Source organism: Salarias fasciatus, chromosome 16, assembly GCF_902148845.1.
Source record: "Salarias fasciatus chromosome 16, fSalaFa1.1, whole genome shotgun sequence".
In the NCBI taxonomy this organism is placed as follows: domain Eukaryota; kingdom Metazoa; phylum Chordata; class Actinopteri; order Blenniiformes; family Blenniidae; genus Salarias; species Salarias fasciatus.
Genome location: NC_043760.1, coordinates 19,033,708 through 19,058,258, shown reverse-complemented (window position 1 = coordinate 19,058,258; position 24,551 = coordinate 19,033,708). Strand labels below are relative to the sequence as shown.

At 35.9% G+C, this 24,551-nt stretch overlaps 1 protein-coding gene across 1 annotated transcript; it reads left to right on the top strand.

Moving 5' to 3' along the window:
• The first annotated feature begins 19,816 nt into the window (after window positions 1–19,816).
• LOC115402793 (tubulin alpha chain-like) lies at window positions 19,817–22,828 on the top strand. Its single transcript, XM_030111348.1, has 4 exons — window positions 19,817–19,823; window positions 21,127–21,349; window positions 21,580–21,728; window positions 21,842–22,828. Exons 1-4 carry the CDS (start codon window positions 19,821–19,823, stop codon window positions 22,817–22,819), a joined length of 1,353 nt encoding a protein of 450 aa, XP_029967208.1. The 5' UTR covers window positions 19,817–19,820; the 3' UTR covers window positions 22,820–22,828.
• The last annotated feature ends 1,723 nt before the right edge of the window (window positions 22,829–24,551 follow it).

The window sequence follows — 24,551 nt, the reverse complement described above, 5'->3', positions numbered from 1 at the left end:
CCTTCTAGTTTAGCTTCTGGGACATTTTGCTGGATTTGGGATCAGAGAAGTGAACCGTTTCTTCCTGATTCTTCTCTGACTTGCTGCCCCTCCTCAGTCGAACCAGCTCCCTCCCCTCAAGTCACGCCCGTCAACAGCTTCCTGTCCAACAGTCTGGTGACGGACCTGGAGGGCCTGTCCCTGTCGGACTCCGTCCTTTCCCCGGCGGTACGTCTCGCCCCCCGCCTCTCCTTTCGCCCTCGGCTCTGCTCGGACTGACTGTCTCTCTCTCCCCTCCCAGACCATCGCCCCGTCCAGCGCGCTGAAGAACTACGAGCTTCTGCACTGGATTTTTTTTTTTTTTTTTTTCAAGATTTTCAGGCATTCTAAATTCAGTTTTTAAACAAAGATGACTACTAGATTAGAGTTAAAAATCTCGAGCTGGAACACAAGAGGGCTCAATAAACTGGTAAAACTAAAACAGGTAATGAATAGGATAAAACAAATGAAGACCAATACAATTTTCCTACAAGAAACTCACTTGATAGAAAAAGATATAAATAGAGTTTAAAAAAAGGTGGCCGGGGCAAGTTTATTCTGCTTTTTTCTCATCTCATGCCAGAGGAGCCATGATGTTAATTCACAAATCAATCCCTTTTCAATTAGGAAAAAAGCACATAGACCCATCTGGAAGGTATATTATACTGAATGGGACCATAATATCCACCCAAGTCAGTTTAATATGTGTATATGCTCCTAATGGTGATGACCCCTCTTTTTTTCAAAATCTCTTTCTTTACATGTCATCCTATCCTGGTCAATACATAACTGGCGGTGATTTTAATTGTGTATTAAACCCAGCACTGGATCGCTCAACGGGTATTGATACCTCCCATCAACAAACAAGGAAAATTATCAAAGAATATATGACTGATCTAAACTTAATTGATATTTGGCGAAATCTTAACCCTGATAAAAGAGACTATTCATGCTTTTCAAGCACACACAAGACATATTCTAGAATAAATTATTTTTTGATTTAAAATGGATTCTTATCAAAAATTGAGAAGCGTTGGTATGATAGTATACTGCTATCAGACCATGCACCAATTTCTTTAACAATGCGTTTACCAGATGTCATGCGCTCAATACCGAGATTTCGTTTTCAGTCCAGATGGCTCCAAGATCCAGATTTTGTAAAGTTTATTGATGGGAAAATAGACCAATACTTCTCTTTAAATACAAGTCAAACCAGTGCGTCAGTAAAATGGGAGGCATTTAAGGCCGATTTAAGAGGCGAGATTATAAATTATACTGTACATAAAACCAAAATACATTACTCACAGCTTAACACTCTTGAACAAAAAGTTAAAGAACTGGAGCAGAGACTTCACCATAATGACAGCCCAGGGAAAAGACATGAACTTCTTTTATTAAAATCCCAGTATAATGAGATAACCACCAATAGAATAGCATCCAGTTTGATGTGGCTGAAACAATCATGCTGTGACCAGGGAGAGAAAGCTGGAAAGCTGCTAGCTTGGAGGTTGAAAAAGATACAAACTGATAGAGCTATTAATTCAACTAGAAAAAAATTTGCAGTTCCTGAAGAAACTGCAAGTGTGAATGCTGAGCTGAAAATGTTAAACTGTAATGTAGAAAAACTGAATAAGAAAAGGTGAAAAACCCTGAAATAAAGTTGAAAAATGTTGAAAAAGGTAGAAAACACTGCAAAAAGTTGAGAAATGTTGAAAAAGGTTCAAAACACTGCAAAAATTTGAAAAAGGTTAAAAAAGCATGAAAACACTGCAAAAAGTTGAAAAAGTTTGAAAAAGGTTGAAAACACTGCAAAAAGTTGAAAAATGTTGAAAAAGGTTGAAAACACTGCAGAAAGTTGAAAAAGTTTAAAAAAAGAATGAAAACACTTAAAAAAAATTTGAAAATGTTGAAAAAGGTTGAAAACACTGCAAAAAGTTGAAAAAGTTTAAAAAAAGAATGAAAACACTTAAAAAAATTTGAAAATGTTGAAAAAGGTTGAAAACACTGCAAAAAGTTGAAAAAGGTTGAAAAAAGGTGAAAAAGGTTGAAAAATTTTGAAAAAGGTTGAAACACTGTAAAAAGTTGAAAAAGGTTGAAAAAAGGTGAAAAAGGTTGAAAAATTTTGAAAAATGTTGAAAACACTGTAAAAAGTTGAAAAGGGTTAAAAAAAAGTTGAAAAAGGTTGAAAAAAGGTGAAAAAGGTTGAAAAATTTTGAAAAAGTTTGAAAACACTGCAAAAAGTTGAAAAAGGTTAAAAAAAAGTTGAAAAGCTTGAAAAAGTTTGAAAACACTGCAAAAAGCTGAAAAAGTTTGAAAAAGGTTAAATACACTGCAAAAAGTTGAAATAGGTTAAAAAAGGTTGAAAACACTGCAAAAACTTAAAAAAGTTGATAGAGGTAGAAGGAGCAGTAGAGTCAGTGTCAGAGTAACAGAGGATCAATAGAGCTCCAGTCTGAATGGGAAAATCCAGACTAATCAAGCAGCAGTCAGCACAACAGGTGTGTCTGTTGCTATGGAGACCAGCTGCACAGCAGCCATGACAGTGAATCAGCACTTTTTAATGGAGTGCGCATGGTTGAGAAAATGTTGTGCCTGGAGAACCCAGAGGTGAAATTGAAAAAGATTTTCACACAGTCAGATTCAGAAGCCTTTCATGAATTTAATGGTGCAGGAATCATGTCTGTAGGATCATCCATTCAGCCACCGTGATTGTGCGAACACGAGTGAAGTTTTGGATTCAGGTGTCTCGAAAATGCATTGGAGCGGATGGGAGAAAATTCTGCACTCTCCTCAAACAAATGCCTCTGGAGAGAGAACCGTTTGAGATAGAGACAAAGTGACTCAATTGTACGGGTCACAAGAAAAAATCCTACGTTTTGAGGGGTTATTGTGCAGATTGAGCCAGAAATGTGGCCGTACGGACGAGAAAATAATTTTTTTTTTGGTTAAAATTCAGAGCCTCCCACACTCTAAATTCGAATCTCCCACTCTAGCTTTTCCAATACACACCCATTGTAAACTCCAAAAACGGCTGAAATTCTCTCCATACTTGAAGGCTCACAGTTTAAATTTGGTACAAGATCTTGCAATGATATTACATACCTGAATAGAGGACAAAAATGCCTACGTTTTAAAAGTTAAATCACTTTTCTATGTGAAAGTATGACAAAGTTTTAAGGATTCAAAGTTGAAGGAGTTGAAAGGTCAGTTGAAGGGGTTTTCCATCCACTTCAATGTTAAAAATAATTTTAAAAAGTTGAAATATTTCAAAAAGTTTAAAAAGGTTTAAAAAATTTAAAAAGGTTTAAGAAAGGGTTTAAAAAGTTGAATATTTTAAAAGTTGAATGGTTAAAATCGGTTAAGATTTGAAGGAGTTGAAGGGTTTCAAAGTTTGAAAAAATCTCCATCCGTTAACATGGGGCAAAAAGTTGCACAAAAGTTGAAATATTTCAAAAAGTTTAAAAGGTTTTAAAAAGCTAGAACATAGCACTAATGTCCTTAAAAAGCTGAACATTTTGATACTTGAATGGTTCAAATCGGACAAAAACTGTAGGAGGAGTTAAGCGTCAAAAAACGGGGGAAGAAGTCAGAATAATACTAGAAAAAATTTGCAGTTCCTGAAGAAACTGCAAGTGTGAATGCTGAGCTGAAAATGTTAAACTGTAATGCAGAAAAACTGAATAAGAAAAGGTGAAAAACCCTGAAATAAAGTTGAAAAAGGTTGAAAAACTTTGAAAACATGGCAAAAAGTCGAAAAAGGTTGAAAAAGGTTGAAAAACACTGCAAAAAGTTGAAAAATGTTGAAAACACTGCAAAAAGTTGAAAAATGTTGAAAAAGGTTCAAGACACTGCAAAAAGTTGAAAAGGGTTGAAAAAAGTTGAAAAAGGTTGAAAAAGTTTGAAAACACTACAAAAAGTTGAAAAAGTTTGAAAAAGGTTGAAAACACTGCAAAAAGTTGAATAATGTTGAAAAAGGCTGAAAAAACTGCAAAAAGTTGAAAAAGGTTGAAGAAGGTTGAAAACACTGTAAAAAAGTTGAAAAATGTTAAAAAAAAGGTTGAAAGCGCTGCAAAAAGTTGAAAAATCTTGAAAAAGGCTGAAAACACTGCAAAAAGTTAAAAAAGTTGAAAAAAAGTTGAAAAAGTTTAAAAAAGGTTGAAAACTGCAAAAAAACTTGAAAATGTTGAAAAAGGTTGAAAACACTGCAAAAAGTTGAAAAAGTTTGAAAAAGGTTGAAAACACTGCAAAAAGTTGAATAACGTTGAAAAAGGCTGAAAACACTGCAAAAAGTTGATAAAGGTTGAAAAAGGTTGAAAACACTGCAAAAAGTTGAAAAATGTTAAAAAAGGTTGAAAGCGCTGCAAAAAGTTGAAAAAAAGTTGAAAAAGTTTAAAAAAGGTTGAAAAATGTTGAAAACACTGCAAAAAGTTGAAAAGGGTTGAAAAAAGTTGAAAAAGGTTGAAAAATTTTGAAAAAGGTTGAAAACTCTGCAAAAACTTAAAAAAGTTGACAGAGGTAGAAGGAGCAGGAGAGTCAGTGTCAGAGTAACAGAGGATCAATAGAGCTCCAGTCTTAATGGAAAAATCCAGACTAATCAAGCAGCAGTCAGCACAACAGGTGTGTCTGTTGCAATGGAGACCAGCTGCACAGCAGCCATGACAGTGAATCAGCACTTTTTAATGGAGTGCGCATGGTTGAAGAAATGGCATTTCTCGGGGACCAAGATGTGAAATTGAAAAAGATTTTCACACAGTCAGATTCAGAAGCCTTTCATGAATTTAATGGTGCAGGAATCATGTCTGTAGGATCATCCATTCAGCCATACCAATTGTGCGAACACGAGTGAAGTTTTGGATTCAGGCATCTCCAAAATGCATTGGAGCGGATGGGAGAAAATTCTGCACTCTCCTCAAACAAATGCCTCTGGAGAGAGAACCGTTTGAGATAGAGACATAGTGACTCAATTGTACGGGTCACAAGAGAAATTCCTACGTTTAGAGGGGTTATTGTGCAGATTGAGCCAGAAATGTGGCCATACGGACGAGAAAATAATTTTTTTTTGGTTAAAATTCAGAGCCTCCCGCACTCTAAATTTGATTCTCCCACTCTAGCTTTTCCAATACACACCCATTATAAACTTCAAAAACGGCTAAAATTCTGTCTGTACTTGAAGGCTCACAGTTTAAATTTGGTAAAAGATCTTGAGATGATACTACATACCTGAATAGAGGACAAAAATGCCTACGTTTTAAAAGTAAAATGACGTGTCTATGTGAAAGTATGACAAAGTAGTAAGGGTTCAAAGTTGAAGGAGTTGAAAGGTCAGTTGAAGGGTTTTCCCATCCACTTCAATGTTAAAAATAATTTTAAAAAGTTGAAATATTTCAAAAAGTTGAACAAAGTTGAAAAAGTTGAAAAAGGTTGAAGAAAGGGTTTAAAAAGTTGAATATTTCAAAAGTTGAATGGTTAAAATCGGTTAAGATTTGAAGAAGTTATAAGGTTCCAAAGTTTGAAAAAATCTCCATCCGTTAACATGGGGCAAAAAGTTGCACAAAAGTTGAAATATTTCAAAAAGTTTAAAAGATATAAAAAAGTTAGAACATAGCACCCAAGTCCTTAAAAAGCTGCACAATTTGATATATGAATGGTTCAAATCGGACCAAATTTGGAGGAGTAGTTAAGCGTTAAAAAACGGCGGAAGAAGTCAGAATAATAATAAGAAGAATAACTAGAAAAAATTTGCAGTTCCTGAAGAAACTGCAAGTGTGAATGCTGAGCTGAAAATGTTAAACTGTAATGCAGAAAAACTGAATAAGAAAAGGCGAAAAACCCTGAAATAAAGTTGAAAAAGGTTGAAAAAGGCAAGAAAAACACTGCAAAAAGTTGAAAAAGGTTGAAAACACTGCAAAAAGTTGAAAAGGGTTGAAAAAAGTTGAAAAAGGTTGAAAAAGTTTGAAAACACTGCAAAAAGTTGAAAAAGTTTGAAAAAGGTTGAAAACACTGCAAAAATTTGAAAAATGTTGAAAAAAGTTGAAAAACTGCAAAAAGTTGAAAAAGGTTGAAAACACTGCAAAAATTTGAAAAAGGTTGAAAAAGGTTCAAAACACTGCAAAAAGTTGAAAAAGTTTGAAAAAGGTTGAAAACACTGCAAAAAGTTGAAAAATGTTGAAAAAAGTTGAAAAAGGTTGAAAAATTTTAAAAAAAGGTTGAAAACATTACAAAAAGTTGAAAAGGGTTAAAAAAGGTTGAAAACACTGCAAAAAGTTGAAAAAGTTTGAAAACACTGCAAAAAGTTGAAAAAAGGTGAAAAAGGTTGAAAACACTGCAAAAAGTTGAAAAAGTTTGAAAAAGGTTAAAAACCCTGCAAAAAGTTGAAAAAGTTTGAAAAAGGTTCAAAACACTGCAAAAAGTTGAAAAAGGTTGAAAAAGGTTCAAAACTGCAAAAACTTAAAAAAGTTGATAGAGGGAGAAGGATCAGTAGAGTCAGTGTCAGAGTAACAGAGGATCAATAGAGCTCCAGTCTTAATGGGAAAATCCAGACTAATCAAGCAGCAGTCAGCACAACAGGTGTGTCTGTTGCTATGGAGACCAGCTGCACAGCAGCCATGACAGTGAATCAGCACTTTTTAATGGAGTGCGCATGGTTGAAGAAATGGCATTTCTCGGGGACCAAGATGTGAAATTGAAAAACATTTTCACACAGTCAGATTCAGAAGCCTTTCATGAATTTAATGGTGCAGGAATCATGTATGTATGGTCTTCCATTCAGCCACAGCGATTGTGCGAACACGAGTGAAGTTTTGGATTCAGGCGTCTCGAAAATGCATTGGAGCGGATGGGAGAAAAATCTGCACTCTCCTCAAACAAATGCCTCTGGAGAGAGAACCGTTTGAGGTAGAGACAAAGTGAGTCAATTTTACGGGTCACAAGAAAAATTCCTACGTTTTGAGCTATAATTTGTGCAGATTGAGTCAGAAATGTGGCCGTACGGACGAGAAAAGTATTTTTTTTTTGGTTAAAATTCAGAGCCTCCCGCACTCTAAATTCCTTTCTCCCACTCTAGCTTTTCCAATACACACCCATTGTAAACTCCAAAAACGGCTGAAATTCTCTCTGTACTTGAAGGCTCACAGTTTAAATTTGGTGAAAGATCATGCAATGACATTACATACCTGAATAGAGGACAAAAATGCCTACGTTTTAAAAGTTGAATGACTTTTCTATGTGAAAGCATGACAAAGTTTTAAGGGTTCAAAGTTGAAGGAGTTGAAAGGTCAGTTGAAGGGGTTTTCCATCCACTTCAATGTTAAAAATAATTTTAAAAAGTTGAAATATTTCAAAAAGTTTAAAAAAGTTTAAAAAGTTTAAAAAGGTTTAAGAAAGGGTTTAAAAAGTTGAATAGTTTAAAAGTTGAATGGTTAAAATCGGTTAAGATTTGAAGAAGTTATAAGGTTCCAAAGTTTGAAAAAATCTCCATCCGTTAACATGGGGCAAAAAGTTGCACAAAAGTTGAAATATTTCAAAAAGTTTAAAAGATTTTAAAAAGCTAGAACATAGCACCCATGTCCTTAAAAAGCTGCACAATTTGATATATGAATGGTTCAAATCGGACAAAATTTGAAGGAGTTGAAAGGTGTCAAAAAACAGGGGAAGAAGTCAGAATAAAAATAAAGAAACAGGAAAATAAAGGTGTGAATGCCTTCAGCATTCACACAATTTGCAGTTCCTGAAGAAACTGCAAGTGTGAATGCTGAGCTGAAAATGTTAAACTGTAATGCAGAAAAACTGAATAAGAAAAGGTGAAAAAACCCTGAAATAAAGTTGAAAAAGGTTGAAAAAGGTAGAAAAACACTGCAAAAAGTTGAAAAGCGTTAAAAAAAGTTGAAAAAGGTTGAAAAAGTTTGAAAACACTGCAAAAAGTTGAAAAAGGATGAAAACACTGCAAAAAGTTGAAAAAGTTTAAAAAAAGTTAAAAAGTTTGAAAAAGTTTGAAAACTGTAAAAAGTTGAAAAAGTTGTAAAAAAGTTGAAAAACTTTGAAAAAGTTTGAAAACACTGCAAAAAGTTGAAAAAGTTGTAAAAAAGTTGAAAAACTTTGAAAAAGTTTGAAAACACTGCAAAAAGTTGAAAAGGGTTGAAAAAAGTTGAAAAAGTTTGAAAACACTGCAAAAAGTTGAAAAGGGTTGAAAAAAGTTGAAAAAGTTTGAAAACACTGTAAAAAGTTGAAAAAGGATTTAAAAAGGTTGAAAAAGTTTGAAAACACTGTAAAAAGTTGAAAAAGGATTAAAAAGGTTGAAAAAGTTTGAAAACACTGTAAAAAGTTGAAAAAGGTTTAAAAAGGTTGAAAAATGTTGAAAATACTGCAAAAAGTTGAAAAATGTTGAAAACACTGCAAAAAGTTGAAAACGTTTGAAAAAGGTTAAATACACTGCAAAAACTTACAAAAGTTAATAGAGGTAGAAGAAGCAGTAGAGTCAGTGTCAGAGTAACAGAGGATCAATAGAGCTCCAGTCTTAATGGAAAAATCCAGACTCATCAAGCAGCAGCAGCACAACAGGTGTGTCTGTTGCTATGGAGACCAGCTGCACAGCAGCCATGACAGTGAATCAGCACTTTTTAATGGAGTGCGCATGGTTGAAGAAATGGCATTTCTCGGGGCCCGAAAGGCAAAATTGAAAAAGATTTTCACACAGTCAGAGTCAGAAGCCTTTCATGAATTTAATGGTGCAGGAATCATGTCTGTAGGATCATCCATTCAGCCACGGCGGTGGTGCGAACACGAGTGAAGTTTTGGATTCAGGCGTCTCAAAAATGCATTGGAGCGGATGGGAGAAAATTCTGCGCTCTCCTCAAACAAATGCCTCTGGAGAGAGAACCGTTTGAGATAGAGACAATGTGACTCAATTTTACGGGTCACAAGAAAAATTCCTACGTTTTGAGGGGTTATAGTGCAGATTGAGCCAGAAATGTGACCAGGAGGACGAGAAAATAATTTTTTTTTTGGTTAAAATTCAGAGTCTCCCGCACTCTAACTGCCACTCTCCCACTCTAGCTTTTCCAATACACACCCATTGTAAACTCCAAAAACGGCTGAAATTCTCTCCATACTTGAAGGCTCACAGTTTAAATTTGGTAAAAGATCTTCAAATGATATTACATACCTGAATAGAGGACAAAAATGCCTACGTTTTAAAAGTTAAATGACATTTCTAGGTGAAAGTATGACAAAGTTTTAAGGGTTCAAAGTTGAAGGAGTTGAAAGGCCAGTTGAAGAGGTTTTCCATCCACTTCAATGTTAAAAATAATTTTTAAAAGTTGAAATATTTCAAAAAGTTTAAAAAAGTTGAAAAAGTTTAAAAAGGTTGAAGAAAGGGTTTAAAAAGTTGAATAGTTTAAAAGTTGAATGGTTAAAATCGGTTAAGATTTGAAGGAGTTAAAGGGTTATAAAGTTTAAAAATTTCTCCATCCGTTAACATGGGGCAAAAAGTTGCACAAAAGTTGAAATATTTCAAAAAGTTTAAAAGGTTTTAAAAAGCTAGAACATAGCACTAATGTCCTTAAAAAGCTGAACATTTTGATACTTGAATGGTTCAAATCGGACAAAAACTGTAAGAGGAGTTAAGCGTCAAAAATGAGCGGAAGAAGTCAGAATAAAAATAAAGAAACAGGAAAATAAAGGTGTGAATGCCTTCAGCATTCACACAATTAAAGAAAAACAGGAAAATAAAGGTGTGAATGCCTTCAGCATTCACACAATTAAAGAAAAACAGGAAAATAAAGGTGTGAATGCCTTCAGCATTCACACAACTAGAAAAAATTTGCAGTTCCTGAAGAAACTGCAAGTGTGAATGCTGAGCTGAAAATGTTAAACTGTAATGCAGAAAAACTGAATAAGAAAAGGTGAAAAACCCTGAAATAAAGTTGAAAAAGGTTGAAAAAGGTAGAAAAACACTGCAAAAAGTTGAAAAGCGTTAAAAAAAAGTTGAAAAAGGTTGAAAAAGTTTGAAAACACTGCAAAAAGTTGAAAAGGGTTGAAAAAAGTTGACAAAGGATGAAAAATTTTGAAAAAGGTTGAAAACACTGCAAAAAGTTGAAAAAGTTTAAAAAAAGTTGAAAAAGTTTGAAAAAGTTTGAAAACACTGCAAAAAGTTGAAAAAAGATGAATGAGGTTGAAAAATTTTGAAAACACTGCATAAAGTTGAAAAAGTTGTAAAAATGTTGAAAAACTTTGAAAATGTTTGAAAACACTGCAAAAAGTTGAAAAGGGTTGAAAAAAGTTGAAAAAGTTTGAAAACACTGCAAAAAGTTGAAAAGGGTTGAAAAAAGTTGAAAAAGTTTGAAAACACTGTAAAAAGTTGAAAAAGGATTAAAAAGGTTGAAAAAGTTTGAAAATACTGCAAAAAGTTGAAAAAGGTTGATAAAGTCTGAAAACACTGCAAAAAGTTGGAAAAGTTTCAATCACTTTCAAAAAGTTTGAAAACACTGCAAAAAAATTGAAAAAATGTTGAAAACACTGTAAAAAGTTGAAAAAGGTTTAAAAAGGTTGAAAACACTGCAAAAAGTTGAAAACGTTTGAAAACGGTTAAAAACACTGCAAAAACTTACAAAAGTTAATAGAGGGAGAAGGAGCAGTGGAGTCAGTGTCAGAGTAACAGAGGATCAATAGAGCTCCAGTCTTAATGGAAAAATCCAGACTCATCAAGCCGCAGCAGCACAACAGGTGTGTCTGTTGCTATGGAGACCAGCTGCACAGCAGCCATGACAGTGAATCAGCACTTTTTAATGGAGTGCGCATGGTTGAGAAAATGTCGTGCCTGGAGAACCCAGAGGTGAAATTGAAAAAGATTTTCACACAGTCAGATTCAGAAGCCTTTCATGAATGTAATGGTGCAGGAATCATGTCTGTGGGATCTTCCATTCAGCCACGGCGATTGTGCGAACATGAGTGAAGTTTTGGATTCAGGCGTCTCGAAAATGCATTGAAGCGGATGGGAGAAAATTCTGCACTCTCCTCAAACAAATGACTCTGGAGAGAGAACGGTTTGAGATAGAGACAAAGTGACTCAATTGTACGGGTCACAAGAAAAATTCCTACGTTTTGAGGGGTTATTGTGCAGATTGAGCCAGAAATGTGGCCATACAGACGAGAAAAGAATTTTTTTTTGGTTAAAATTCAGAGCCTCCCGCACTCTAAATTCCTTTCTCCCACTCTAGCTTTTCCAATACACACCCATTGTAAACTCCAAAAACGGCTGAAATTCTCTCCGTACTTGAAGGCTCACAGTTTAAATTTGGTACAAGATCTTGCAATGATCTTACATACCTGAATAGAGGACAAAAATGCCTACGTTTTAAAAGTTAAATGACTTGTCTACGTCAAAGTATGACAAAGTTTTAAGGGTTCAAAGTTGAAGGAGTTGAACGGTCAGTTGAAGGGTTTTCCCATCCACTTCAATGTTAAAAATAATTTTAAAAAGTTGAAATATTTCAAAAAGTCGAACAAAGTTGAAAAAGTTTAAAAAGGTTTAAGAAAGGGTTTAAAAAGTTGAATAGTTTAAAAGTTTAATGGTTAAAATCGGTTAAGATTTGAAGAAGTTATAAGGTTCCAAAGTTTGAAAAAACCTCCATCCGTTAACATGGGGCAAAAAGTTGCACAAAAGTTGAAATATTTCAAAAAGTTTAAAAGGTTTTAAAAAGCTAGAACATAGCACCCATGTCCTTAAAAAGCTGAACATTTTGATACTTGAATGGTTCAAATCGGACAAAAACTGTAGGAGGAGTTAAGCGTCAAAAAACGGGGGAAGAAGTCAGAATAATACTAGAAAAAATTTGCAGTTCCTGAAGAAACTGCAAGTGTGAATGCTGAGCTGAAAATGCTAAACTGTAATGCAGAAAAAGCTCAATTAGCAAAGTTGAAAAACCCTGAAATAAAGTTGAAAAAGGTTGAAAAAGTTTGAAAACGCTGCAACAAGTTGAAAAAGGTTGAAAAAGGTTGACAACATTTGAAAATGCTGCAAAAGTTGAAAAAGGTTGAAAATATTGAAAACACTGCAAGAAGTTGAAAAAGGTTAAAAAAAAGTCTGAAAACACTGCAAAAAGTTGAAATTGTTTGAAAAAGTTTGAAAACACTGTAAAAAGGTTGAAAATGTTTGAAAACACTGTAAAAAGTTGAAAAAGGTTGAAAAAGGTTGAAAACACTGCAAAAATTTGAAAAACGTTGATAAAGGTTAAAAAGTTCGAAAACACTACAAAAACTTGAAAAAAGTTGAAAAAAGTTGAAAAAGGTTGAAAACACTGCAAAAAAGTTGAAAAAGTTTGAGAACACTGCAAAAAGTTGAAAAACGTTGAAAAAGGTTAAAAAGTTCGAAAACACTGCAAAAACTTGAAAAAAGTTGAAAAAAGTTGAAAAAGGTTGAAAACACTGCAAAAAAGTTGAAAAAGTTTGAGAACACTGCAAAAAGTTGAAAAACGTTGAAAAAGGTTAAAAAGTTTGAAAACAATGCAAAAAGTTGAAAAAGGTTAAAAAAGGTTGAAAACACTGCAAAAATTTGAAAAAGGTTGAAGAAGGTTGGAAACACTGTAAAAAAGTTGAAAAAGTTTCAAAAAGTGTGAAAACACTGCAAAAAGTTGAAATTGGTTGAAAGTTTGAAAACACTGTAAAAAAGTTGAAAAAGGTTGAAAAAGTTTGAAAACATTGTAAAAAAGTTGAAAAAGTTTGAAAATGTTTGAAAACACTGTAAAAAGTTGAAAAGGGTTGTAAAAGGTTGAAAACACTGCAAAAAGTTGAAAAAGGTTGAAAAAGGTTAAAAACACTGCAAAAAGTTGAAAAAAGTTGAAAAAGGTCGAAAACACTGCAAAAAGTTGAAAAAGGTTGAAAAAGGTAGAAGGAGCAGTGGAGTCAGTGTCAGAGTAACAGAGGATCAATAGAGCTCCATTCTGAATGGAAAAATCCAGACTCATCAAGCCGCAGCAGCACAACAGGTGTGTCTGTTGCTATGGAGACCAGCTGCACAGCAGCCATGACAGTGAATCAGCACTTTTTAATGGAGTGCGCATGGTTGAAGAAATGGCATTTCTCGGGGACCGAGATGTGAAATTGAAAAAGATTTTCACACAGTCAGATTCAGAAGCCTTTCATGAATTTAATGGTGCAGGAATCATGTCTGTAGGATCATCCATTCAGCCACGGTGATTGTGCGAACACGAGTGAAGTTTTGGATTCAGGCGTCTCGAAAATGCATTGGAGTGGATGGGAGAAAATTCTGCTCTCTCCTCAAACAAATGCCTCTGGAGAGAGAACCGTTTGAGATAGAGACAAAGTGACTCAATTTTACGGGTCACAAGAAAAATTCCTACGTTTTGAGGGGTTATTGTGCAGATTGAGCCAGAAATGTGGCCGTACGGACGAGAAAATCTTTTTTTTTTTGGTTAAAATTCAGAGCCTCCCGCACTCTAAATTCCTTTCTCCCACTCTAGCTTTTGCAATACACACCCATTGTAAACTCCAAAAACGGCTGAAATTCTCTCCGTACTTGAAGGCTCACAGTTTAAATTTGGTACAAGATCTTGCAATGAGATTACATACCTGAATAGAGGACAAAAATACCTACGTTTTAAAAGTTAAACGACTTTTCTAGGTGAAAGTATGACAAAGTTTTAAGGGTTCAAAGTCGAAGGAGTTGAAAGGTCAGTTGAAGGGGTTTTCCATCCACTTCAATGTTAAAAATAATTTTAAAAAGTTGAAATATTTCAAAAAGTTTAAAAAAGTATAAAAAGTTTAAAAAGGTTTAAGAAAGGGTTTAAAAAGTGAATATTTTAAAAGTTGAATGGTTAAAATCGGTTAAGATTTGAAGGAGTTAAAGGGTTATAAAGTTTAAAAATTTCTCCATCCGTTAACATGGGGCAAAAAGTTGCACAAAAGTTGAAATATTTCAAAAAGTTTAAAAGGTTTTAAAAAGCTAGAACATAGCACTAATGTCCTTAAAAAGCTGAACATTTTGATACTTGAATGGTTCAAATCGGACAAAAACTGTAAGAGGAGTTAAGCGTCAAAAATGAGCGGAAGAAGTCAGAATAAAAATAAAGAAACAAGAAAATAAAGGTGTGAATGCCTTCAGCATTCACACAATAAAGAAAAGGAATGTAATAGTGTGAATGCCTTCAGCATTCACACAATTTGCAGTTCCTGAAGAAACTGCAAGTGTGAATGCTGAGCTGAAAATGTTAAACTGTAATGCAGAAAAACTGAATAAGAAAAGGTTGAAAAACACTGCAAAAAGTTGAAAAAGGTTGAAAACACTGCAAAATGTTGAAAAATGTTGAAAAAGGTTGAAAACACTACAAAAAGTTGAAAAGGGTTGATAAAAGTTGAAAAAGGTTGAAAAAGTTTGAAAACACTGCAAAAAGTTGAAAAAGTTTGAAAAAGGTTGAAAAAGTTTGAAAACACTGTAAAAAGTTGAAAAAGGTTGAATGAGGTTGAAAAATGTTGAAAACACTGCAAAAAGTTGAAAAAGTTTCAAAAAAGTTGAAAAAGTTTGAAAAAGTTTGAAAAAGTCTGAAAACACTGCAAAAAGTTGAAAAAGGTTGAAAAAGTTTGAAAACACTGCAAAAAGTTGAAAAAGTTTGAAAAAGGTTGAAAAAGTTTGAAAACACTGCAAAAAGTTGAAAAAGGTTGAATGAGGTTGAAAAATGTTGAAAACACTGCAAAAAGTTGAAAAAGTTTCAAAAAAGTTGAAAAAGTTTGAAAAGGTCTGAAAACACTGCAAAAAGTTGAAAAGGGTTGAAAAAAGTTGAAAAAGGTTGAAAACACTGCATAAAGCTGAAAAAGGTTGAAAAAGTTTGAAAACACTGTAAAAAGCTGAAAAAGGTTGAAAAAGTTTGAAAACACTGCAAAAAGTTGAAAAAGGTTAAAAAGGTTTGAAGAAACTGCAAAAAGTTGAAAAAAATTGAAAATGATTGAAAAGACTGCAAAAAGTTGAAAAAGGTTGAAAAAGTTTGAAAACACTGCAAAAAGTTGAAAAGGGTTGAAAAAAGTTGAAAAAGGTTGAAAACACTGCAAAAAGTTGAAAAAGTTTAAAAACAGTTGAAAAAGTTTGAAAAAGGTTGAAAACACTGCAAAAAGTTGAAAAGGGTTGAAAAAAGTTGAGAAAGGTTGAAAACACTGCAAAAAGTTGAAAAAGTTTTAAAAAGGTTAAAAACACTGCAAAAAGTTGAAAAAGGTTGAAAACACTGCAAAAAAAGTTGAAAAAGTTTGAAAAAGGTTGAAAACACTGCAAAAAGTTAAAAAGGGTTGAAAAAGGTTGAAAACACTGCAAAAAGTTGAAAAAGGCTGAAAAAGTTTGAAGACACTGCAAAAACTTGAAAAAAGTTGATAGAGGTAGAAGGAGCAGTAGAGTCAGTGTCAGAGTAACAGAGGATCAATAGAGCTCCAGTCTTAATGGAAAAATCCAGACTAATCAAGCAGCAGTCAGCACAACAGGTGTGTCTGTTGCTATGGAGACCAGCTGCACAGCAGCCATGACAGTGAATCAGCACTTTTTAATGGAGTGCGCATGGTTGAAGAAATGGCATTTCTCGGGGACCAAGATGTGAAATTGAAAAAGATTTTCACACAGTCAGATTCAGAAGCCTTTCATGAATTTAATGGTGCAGGAATCATGTCTGTAGAATCTTCCATTCAGCCATACCAATTGTGCGAACACGAGTGAAGTTTTGGATTCAGGCGTCTCCAAAATGCATTGGAGCGGATGGGAGAAAATTCTGCACTGTCCTCAAACAAATGCCTCTGGAGAGAGAACCGTTTGAGACAGAGACAAAGTGACTCAATTTTACGGGTCACAAGAGAAATTCCTACGTTTTGAGGGGTTATTGTCCAGATTGAGCCAGAAATGTGGCCGTACGGACGAGAAAATAATTTTTTTTTTGGTTAAAATTCAGAGCCTCCCGCACTCTAAATTTGATTCTCCCACTCTAGCTTTTCCAATACACACCCATTGTAAACTCCAAAGGCAACTGAAATTCTCTCCGTACTTGAAGGCTCACAGTTTAAATTTGGTAGAAGATCTGGAAATGATGTTACATACGTGAATAGAGGACAAAAATGCCTACGTTTTAAAAGTAAAATTACTTGTCTACGTGAAAGTATGACAAAGTAGTAAGGGTTCAAAGTTGAAGGAGTTGAAAGGTCAGTTGAAGGGTTTTCCCATCCACTTCAATGTTAAAAATAATTTTAAAAAGTTGAAATATTTCAAAAAGTTGAACAAAGTTGAAAAAGTTTAAAAAGGTTGAAGAAAGGGTTTAAAAAGTTGAACATTTTAAAAGGTGAATGGTTAAAATCGGTTAAGATTTGAAGAAGTTATAAGGTTTCAAAGTTTGAAAAAATCTCCATCCGTTAACATGGGGCAAAAAGTTGCACAAAAGTTGAAATATTTCAAAAAGTTTAAAAGATTTTAAAAAGCTAGAACATAGCAATAATGTCCTTAAAAAGCTGCACAATTTGATATTTGAATGGTTCAAATAGGCCAAAAACTGTAGGAGGAGTTAAACGTCAAAAAACGGGGGAAGAAGTCAGAAGAAGAACTAGAAAAAATTTGCAGTTCCTGAAGAAACTGCAAGTGTGAATGCTGAGCTGAAAATGTTAAACTGTAATGCAGAAAAACTGAATAAGAAAAGGTGAAAAACACTGCAAAAACTTGAAAAAGGTTGAAAACACTGCAAAAAGTTGAAAAATGTTGAAAAAGGTTCAAAACACTGCAAAAAGTTGAAAAGGGTTGAAAGAAGTTGAAAAAGGTTGAAAAAGTTTGAAAACACTGCTAAAAGTTGAAAAAGGTTGAAAACACTGCAAAAAGTTGAAAAATGTTGAAAAAGGTCGAAAACACTGCAGAAAGTTGAAAAAGTTTAAAAAAGGTTGAAAACACTGAAAAAAAACTTGAAAATGTTGAAAAAGGTTGAAAACACTGCAAAAAGTTGAAATGGGGTGAAAAAAGTTGAAAAAGGTTGAAAAATTTTGAAAAAGGTTGAAAAATTTTGAAAAAGGTTGAAAACACTGCAAAAAGTTGAAAAATATTGAAAAAGTTTGAAAACACTGCAAAAAGTTGAAAAAGGTTGAAAAAAGGTGAAAAATGTTGAAAAATTTTGAAAAATGTTGAAAACACTGCAAAAAGTTGAAAAAGGTTGAAAAATGTTGAAAACACTGTAAAAAGTTGAAAAGGGTCGAAAAAAGTTGAAAAAGGTTGAAAACACTGCAAAAAGTTGAAAAAGTTTGAAAAAGGTTAAAAACACTGCAAAAAGTTAAAAAAGTTTGAAAAAGGTTCAAAACACTGCAAAAAGTTGAAAAAGGTTAAAAAAAGGTGAAACATGTTGAAAAATTTTGAAAAAGGTTGAACACACTGCAAAAAGTTGAAAAAGGTTGAAAAATGTTGAAAACACTGTGAAAAGTTGAAAAGGGTCGAAAAAAGTTGAAAAAGGTTGAAAACACTGCAAAAAGTTGAAAAAGGTTGAAAAAAGGTGAAAAATGTTGAAAAATTTTGAAAAAGGTTGAAAACACTGCAAAAAGTTGAAGAAGGTTGAAAAATGTTGAAAACACTGGAAAAAGTTGAAAAGGGTCGAAAAAAGTTGAAAAAGGTTGAAAACACTGCAAAAAGTTGAAAAAGTTTGAAAAAGGTTAAAAACACTGCAAAAACTTGAAAAAGTTTGAAAAAGGTTCAAAACACTGCAAAAAGTTGGAAAAGGTTGAAAAAGTTTGAAAACGTTGCAAAAAGTTGAAAAAACTTTAAGAATGTTGAAGAAACAACAGAGTCAGTGTCAGAGTAACAGAGGATCAATAGAGCTCCAGTCTTAATGGAAAAATCCAGACTAATCAAGCAGCAGCAGCACAACAGGTGTGTCTGTTGCAATGGAGACCAGCTGCACAGCAGCCATGACAGTGAATCAGCACTTTTTAATGGAGTGCGCATGGTTGAGAAAATGTCGTGCCTGGAGAACCGAGAGGTGAAATTGAAAAAGATTTTCACACAGTCAGATTCAGAAGCCTTTGATGAATTTAATGGTGCAGGAATCATGTCTGTAGGATCATCCATTCAGCCATACCAATTGTGCGAACACGAGTGAAGTTTTGGATTCAGGCATCTCGAAAATGCATTGGAGCGGATGGGAGAAAATTCTGCACTCTCCTCAAACAAATGCCTCTGGAGAGAGAACCGTTTGAGATAGAGACAAAGTGACTCAATTGTACGGGTCACAAGAGAAATTCCTACGTTTTGAGGGGTTATTGTGCAGATTGAGCCAGAAATGTGGCCAGGAGGACGAGAAAATCATTTTTTTTTTGGTTAAAATTCAGAGCCTCTCGCACTCTAAATTTGATTCTCCCACTCTAGCTTTTCCAATACACACCCATTGTAAACTCCAAAGGCGACTGAAATTCTCTCCGTACTTGAAGGCTCACAGTTTAAATTTGGTAGAAGATCTGGAAATGATGTTACATACGTGAATAGAGGACAAAAATGCCTACGTTTTAAAAGAGAAATGACTTGTCTATGTGAAAGTATGACAAAGTAGTAAGGGTTCAAAGTTGAAGGAGTTGAAAGGTCAGTTGAAGGGTTTTCCCATCCACTTCAATGTTAAAAATAATTTTAAAAAGTTGAAATATTTCAAAAAGTTGAAGAAAGTTGAAAAAGTTTAAAAAGGTTGAAGAAAGGGTTTAAAAAGTTGAACATTTTAAAAGTTGAATGGTTAAAATCGGTTAAGATTTGAAGAAGTTATAAGGTTTCAAAGTTTGAAAAAATCTCCATCCGTTAACATGGGGCAAAAAGTTGCACAAAAGTTGAAATATTTCAAAAAGTTTAAAAGATTTTAAAAAGCTAGAACATAGCAATAATGTCCTTAAAAAGCTGCACAATTTGATATTTGAATGGTTCAAATAGGCCAAAAACTGTAGGAGGAGTTAAACGTCAAAAAACGGGGGAAGAAGTCAGAAGAAGAATAATAAAGAAACAGGAAAATAAAGGTGTGAATGCCTTCAGCATTCACACAATAATAAAGAAACAGGAAAATAAAGGTGTGAATGCCTTCAGCATTCACACAATTAAAGAATTGGAAAACAAAGGTGTGAATGCCTTCAGCATTCACACAATTAAGCTACAAAATGGAAAATTCCTAATTGATCCATCTGAAAAAAACTCTGCTTTTAAAGAGTTTTATGAGGACTTATACAAATTTGAATACAGCTCACCAAACACCTCAAAAAAACAAAAGGACTTTCTCAATAAATTATATTTTCCAACACTAACTGAAAATGCAAAAGTCGGTCTAGATAAGGGTTTGAGTATTGAGGAACTATTTGAAGCAATGAAAGGTTTGAGCAGTGGTAAGGCACCTGGGCCTGATGGGCTGCCCATCGAATTGTATAAAACATTAGCTGGTAAACTATTGCCTCATCTCTTAGAGGTGTTTAATGAATCATATGAAAAAGGAATACTACCCCCATCTTTAAGAGCTGCTGTAATTTCCCTCCTTTTAAAGCCGGGCAAATGTCCCTTTGAGAGAACATCGTATCGACCCATATCTCTCTCTCTCTCTCTCTCTCTCTCTCTCTCTCTCTCTCTCTCTCTCTCTCTCTCTCTCTCTCTCTCTCTCTCTCTCTCTCTCTCTCTCTCTCTCTCTCTCCCTCTTTTTTTTAACGGTCCCTCTCTCGCGCCCAGCTGCGCCCGCCAAGTCCTCTGGTATATAAGGCCGGTCACGTCCTCTCCGCCTCACTTCTGCCTTGTCTCTGAATGCTGTACATTGCTCGAAGGACAAATAGACAAAATGGTGAGTAGGGAGGGTTGATAAAACTTCGAAATGAGCGCGTCTTTTCAGGCTTCCTGTACCTCTGCTCTTTGGTAAAAGATATATTAAATATTCGTTATCAGGCCGTATTTAACGCTTTTACTGTAGGCAGAGTTGAACGTTACTACAGCGGTTGTAATCTTGAGGTGAGTTTATGTGGTAAAACTTTTGAGGGCTGTCCCTTTGAGAATGCAGAGAGGTGATGGTGCTGGCATACTTTCATATCAGGGAGACAAGTTAGTCTTTTCTCTCCGGAGCAATTTCGGTCAACCGGCAGTTCAGTTGAGACAGCTTTGTGGATTTCAAACTTCCTTCATGTCCAACTATTTGAAATAAAATGTTGAAGTTGAAAAGTTGATCATCTAGTTATCTATTTTCTTCAGGCCAAGCATTTCTTCTTCACTGTTTTTAATATGTATGAAAGTAGTCATTAAGGGTGTCAACGTTTAAAATTTTTTCTGCACACCGGGATTTCTAACCGTGTAACCGACGACACGTGACGTCATCGATTTATTTTTTCTATTGCAGTTGCGCTATATGACCACTAGAGAGCTCTGTCTACATTGAAATATGGTGATTCATAATCCCATTAAATCGAAGACGTTTCTCTAGTTATTAGACCAGAGGGCCACCATTTCAGCCATTAAGTTGATGATACGTTCACGACGTGTCTGTGTCTTGTCACATTTCTTTGATTTGTTGCATATAAAATCCCTCATGCTGGCTTGTGAACCGCTAGCAGTAGCTCGCTAGCTAGCGTTAGCATCGATGCGCTCCCTCCAGCTTGTTAAGGCGTTCCCATGGCAGCTGATCTCTTGTAGGTCCCTTACTACTGTTATAAACCAACTTTGTCTGACACAGCCTACACCCAACAGTAGTTCCAGTTAGAAAAGCTGCCACAGAGCGCTCCGCTTGTTGCCAGCTGCCATAGCTTCCCTGAGTCAACTCGAACGCAACACGGACTGTGGCTGTGTTTTTTTTTTTTTTTTTTTATCATTGTTGACATGCTCCCCATGTATCTGTTATGTATGTGGATAACTACACAAGGGGGAACATTTGGTTGGTTCATGTTATTATCTGAAGCTTTCAGGTAACATCATCGCTCTAAAAAATATTAGATATTGGTGAAAAAAGAACGAGGAGGAGGAGGAAAGTGATGTGCACACGGTTATTGATTTTTCTAAACAGTTATGATTTAATATCTGTGTGAATGTGTAGATGTTGACACCCCTAGTAGTCATTGCTCTCATTGACATAACTGTATTTTTTTTTTTTTCTCTCCCAGCGTGAGTGTATTTCTGTGCATGTTGGCCAAGCCGGAGCCCAGATGGGCAATGCATGCTGGGAGCTGTACTGCCTGGAGCATGGGATCCAGCCAGACGGACAGATGCCCTCAGACAAGACTATTGGGGGAGGCGATGACTCCTTCAATACCTTCTTCAGTGAGACTGGAGCAGGAAAGCATGTTCCCAGGGCAATCTTTGTTGACCTGGAGCCCACTGTTATTGGTGAGTCATCTGTAATATTGGATGCCCTATCTTGGATGCGTCCTGATCAGTCTTACACTAATTTGGGGATCATTTCATATTTTCTTTTTACCATGTCCACCTGAGCTTGTAAAAAATTCTGGTATTTTTTTAAAGCATATGGTCTTGCATATGTATATGGACACTATTCCACTTATTGCTTGTGTAGGTTTTTGGCATTCCTAATGTTTCCTGAATATTGCATTTTACAGATGAAGTGCGCACAGGAACCTACCGTCAGCTGTTCCACCCCGAGCAGCTGATCACAGGAAAAGAGGACGCTGCTAACAACTACGCCCGTGGCCACTACACCATCGGCAAGGAGTTCATCGATCTGGTTCTGGACAGAACCCGTAAATTGGTGAGTTTGGCGTCCTTGATTTGCTGAACAAGTGTCACAAATGACATCTCGACCACTTTAAATTGCATTTTCAAGGCTGTGAACACAGTGTTAAATAATGGTTTGTTTTACAGGCTGACCAATGCACTGGCCTTCAGGGCTTCCTGATCTTCCACTCCTTCGGTGGAGGAACTGGCTCTGGTTTCACCTCCCTACTGATGGAGAGACTCTCTGCTGATTATGGGAAGAAATCTAAGCTTGAGTTTGCCGTCTACCCGGCACCCCAGGTTTCCACAGCAGTGGTTGAGCCCTACAACTCCATCCTGACCACTCATACCACCTTGGAGCACTCTGACTGTGCCTTCATGGTGGACAACGAGGCCATCTACGATATCTGCCGCCGGAACCTGGACATCGAGAGACCAACCTACACCAACCTAAACAGGCTCATTGGCCAGATGGTGTCCTCCATCACAGCCTCCCTCCGCTTTGATGGAGCTCTGAATGTCGACCTGACCGAGTTCCAAACCAACTTGGTGCCATATCCCCGTATCCACTTCCCTCTGGCCACCTATGCTCCGGTCATCTCTGCTGAGAAAGCCTACCATGAGCAGCTGTCTGTTGCAGAGATCACCAATGCCTGCTTCGAGCCAGCCAACCAGATGGTGAAGTGCGATCCACGTCATGGTAAATACATGGCCTGCTGTCTGCTATATCGTGGTGATGTGGTGCCCAAAGATGTCAACGCCGCCATCGCCTCCATCAAGACCAGACGCACCATCCAGTTTGTGGACTGGTGCCCCACAGGCTTCAAGGTGGGCATCAACTACCAGCCTCCCACTGTGGTTCCTGGAGGAGACCTGGCCAAGGTGCAGAGGGCTGTGTGCATGCTGAGCAACACCACAGCCATCGCTGAGGCCTGGGCCCGACTGGACCACAAGTTTGACCTCATGTACGCCAAGAGAGCCTTTGTGCACTGGTATGTCGGAGAGGGGATGGAAGAGGGAGAGTTCTCCGAGGCCAGAGAGGATATGGCTGCCCTGGAGAAGGATTATGAAGAGGTTGGCACTGACAGCATTGGAGAGGAGGACGAAGAGGGGGAGGAGTACTGAAGGGTTAAACGTGACACGTTCCACACAACAATGTGATGATCTGTGGTGGTGGTTTTAAAAGTTTTAAGATTTTTGTCTTTAGTGGTGGTGGTTTTCAACATTTCAGATTTTTGGTGGTGGTTTTCAACATTTCAGATTTTCGGCTGTGGTGATGGTTTTGAACATTTTAAGGTTTTCGGCTTTGGTGGTTTGAAGATTTCAGGATTTTTTTTTTTAATATGTCAGTGTTGAATCTAGTTCAGTTTCCCAAACATCAATAAAAGTTCTGCTGAACATTTCAAAACAAGTTGTGAATATTCTTTCATGTCACTGTTCAGTGTTCCCTCATTGTTATGTGAACTCACTAAAGATTACTAGCAATTTCCCATTTACAATTGTGAAAGTTATAATTGAAATTCCAGGGCTCTTGAAAGTTATTGATCATTGTGTCGTGAAATTATTCATGTGATTTGCCCATTGATATGTTGGCACAATTTTATTGATATAGGATATTTACATTTTCTTGCTTATAACATAAATCCAATAACAATTGGTTGACCTTAATGTAGTTACTACTTTATGCCAGCAGAGGAAGAGAGAAGACTCGTGAAGAGTTCATTCACTTGTGTATTCCAATACTGATCTGTGGTGGATTCTGTCGCTGGGTAGAGACCATTCAGCTGCATTGGACTGGAGAAACATGAAACATAGAGACTGGGGGGTCCTCGATGGTATTCAGACAGGATGAGTCACATTATATAGCTTAATTTAGATGGGTTAAGAGGCTTAGTTATGCTGGCCGTCAGTGACTGTCCAAACAGTCAGAACTCATGATCCTGCAATGATTCTCCTAATGACTCACAATACAACCCAGACTTCCAGTAAACACCAAAACAGAGGAAATATGCATCCTCTTGTCAGAATCAGAAATGGGTTTATTGCCAAATACAGTAGCCGATACAAGGAATTTGTTTTGGTGGAGGTGCAAACAGACAAAAGAAAGAACACATTTAAAAAGGCACAAGTATAAAATATAAATAGGAGGACTTAAGACACAACACATTAGCAATAACAACAACAATAAATATGGTGACGATTTACAGAATTAACATAATTTACAAAATTACAAAGGTCAAAGGTATTTACAGTAATGTTTACGGGGCCTGAAGATTGCCTGTAGTGTGTAGTCGGTTACTGTGTGGGAGGGTGGGAGTGGGGTGGTGGCCTTGCTCATGAGAGCGGTGGCAGAGGGGAAGAAACTGTTCTTGTGTCGGGAGGTTCTGATCCTGGTGGAACAAGGAGGAAAAAACAATGGTTAATATTAATAACAATCAATTTCATGTGTGTGCCACATTCAGGTGGTGCTCAAATGGCTTTACATTTTGATAGAAAAAGAAATAAAAGATTTAAAAATGTCAATCCAACATTAAAAGACAGGAAAGTTGAAAAAGCAGCTGAAATGTCTGTTGTGGTTGTTGGGTAATACAGTAAACGAAGCACTAAAAATAGTCGAGTCATATAAAAAGTCTAAAAAAATATAATGTGAACCAGTTTGTCACCGTATTTTTGGTTAAAAAATAAAGATGAGAAAAGTACAAGTCAAGTTTGTGTTTCAGGCTCTGTCCCTCTTACTGCGATGCTCACCATTCAAACTCTATACTCATGGATCCAAGCCTTTCACCACATCCTCATCCATCAGGTTGACCATTTCTGAGGCTCGATCGCATGAACAGACACAAATGTGACTGACATA

Coding starts and splice junctions, on each gene's coding strand:
- LOC115402793 (XM_030111348.1), top strand. Junction 21,350..21,579: donor CCTGGAGCCCACTGTTATTG/GTGAGTCATCTG, acceptor TGCATTTTACAG/ATGAAGTGCGCACAGGAACC. Junction 21,729..21,841: donor TGGACAGAACCCGTAAATTG/GTGAGTTTGGCG, acceptor TTTGTTTTACAG/GCTGACCAATGCACTGGCCT.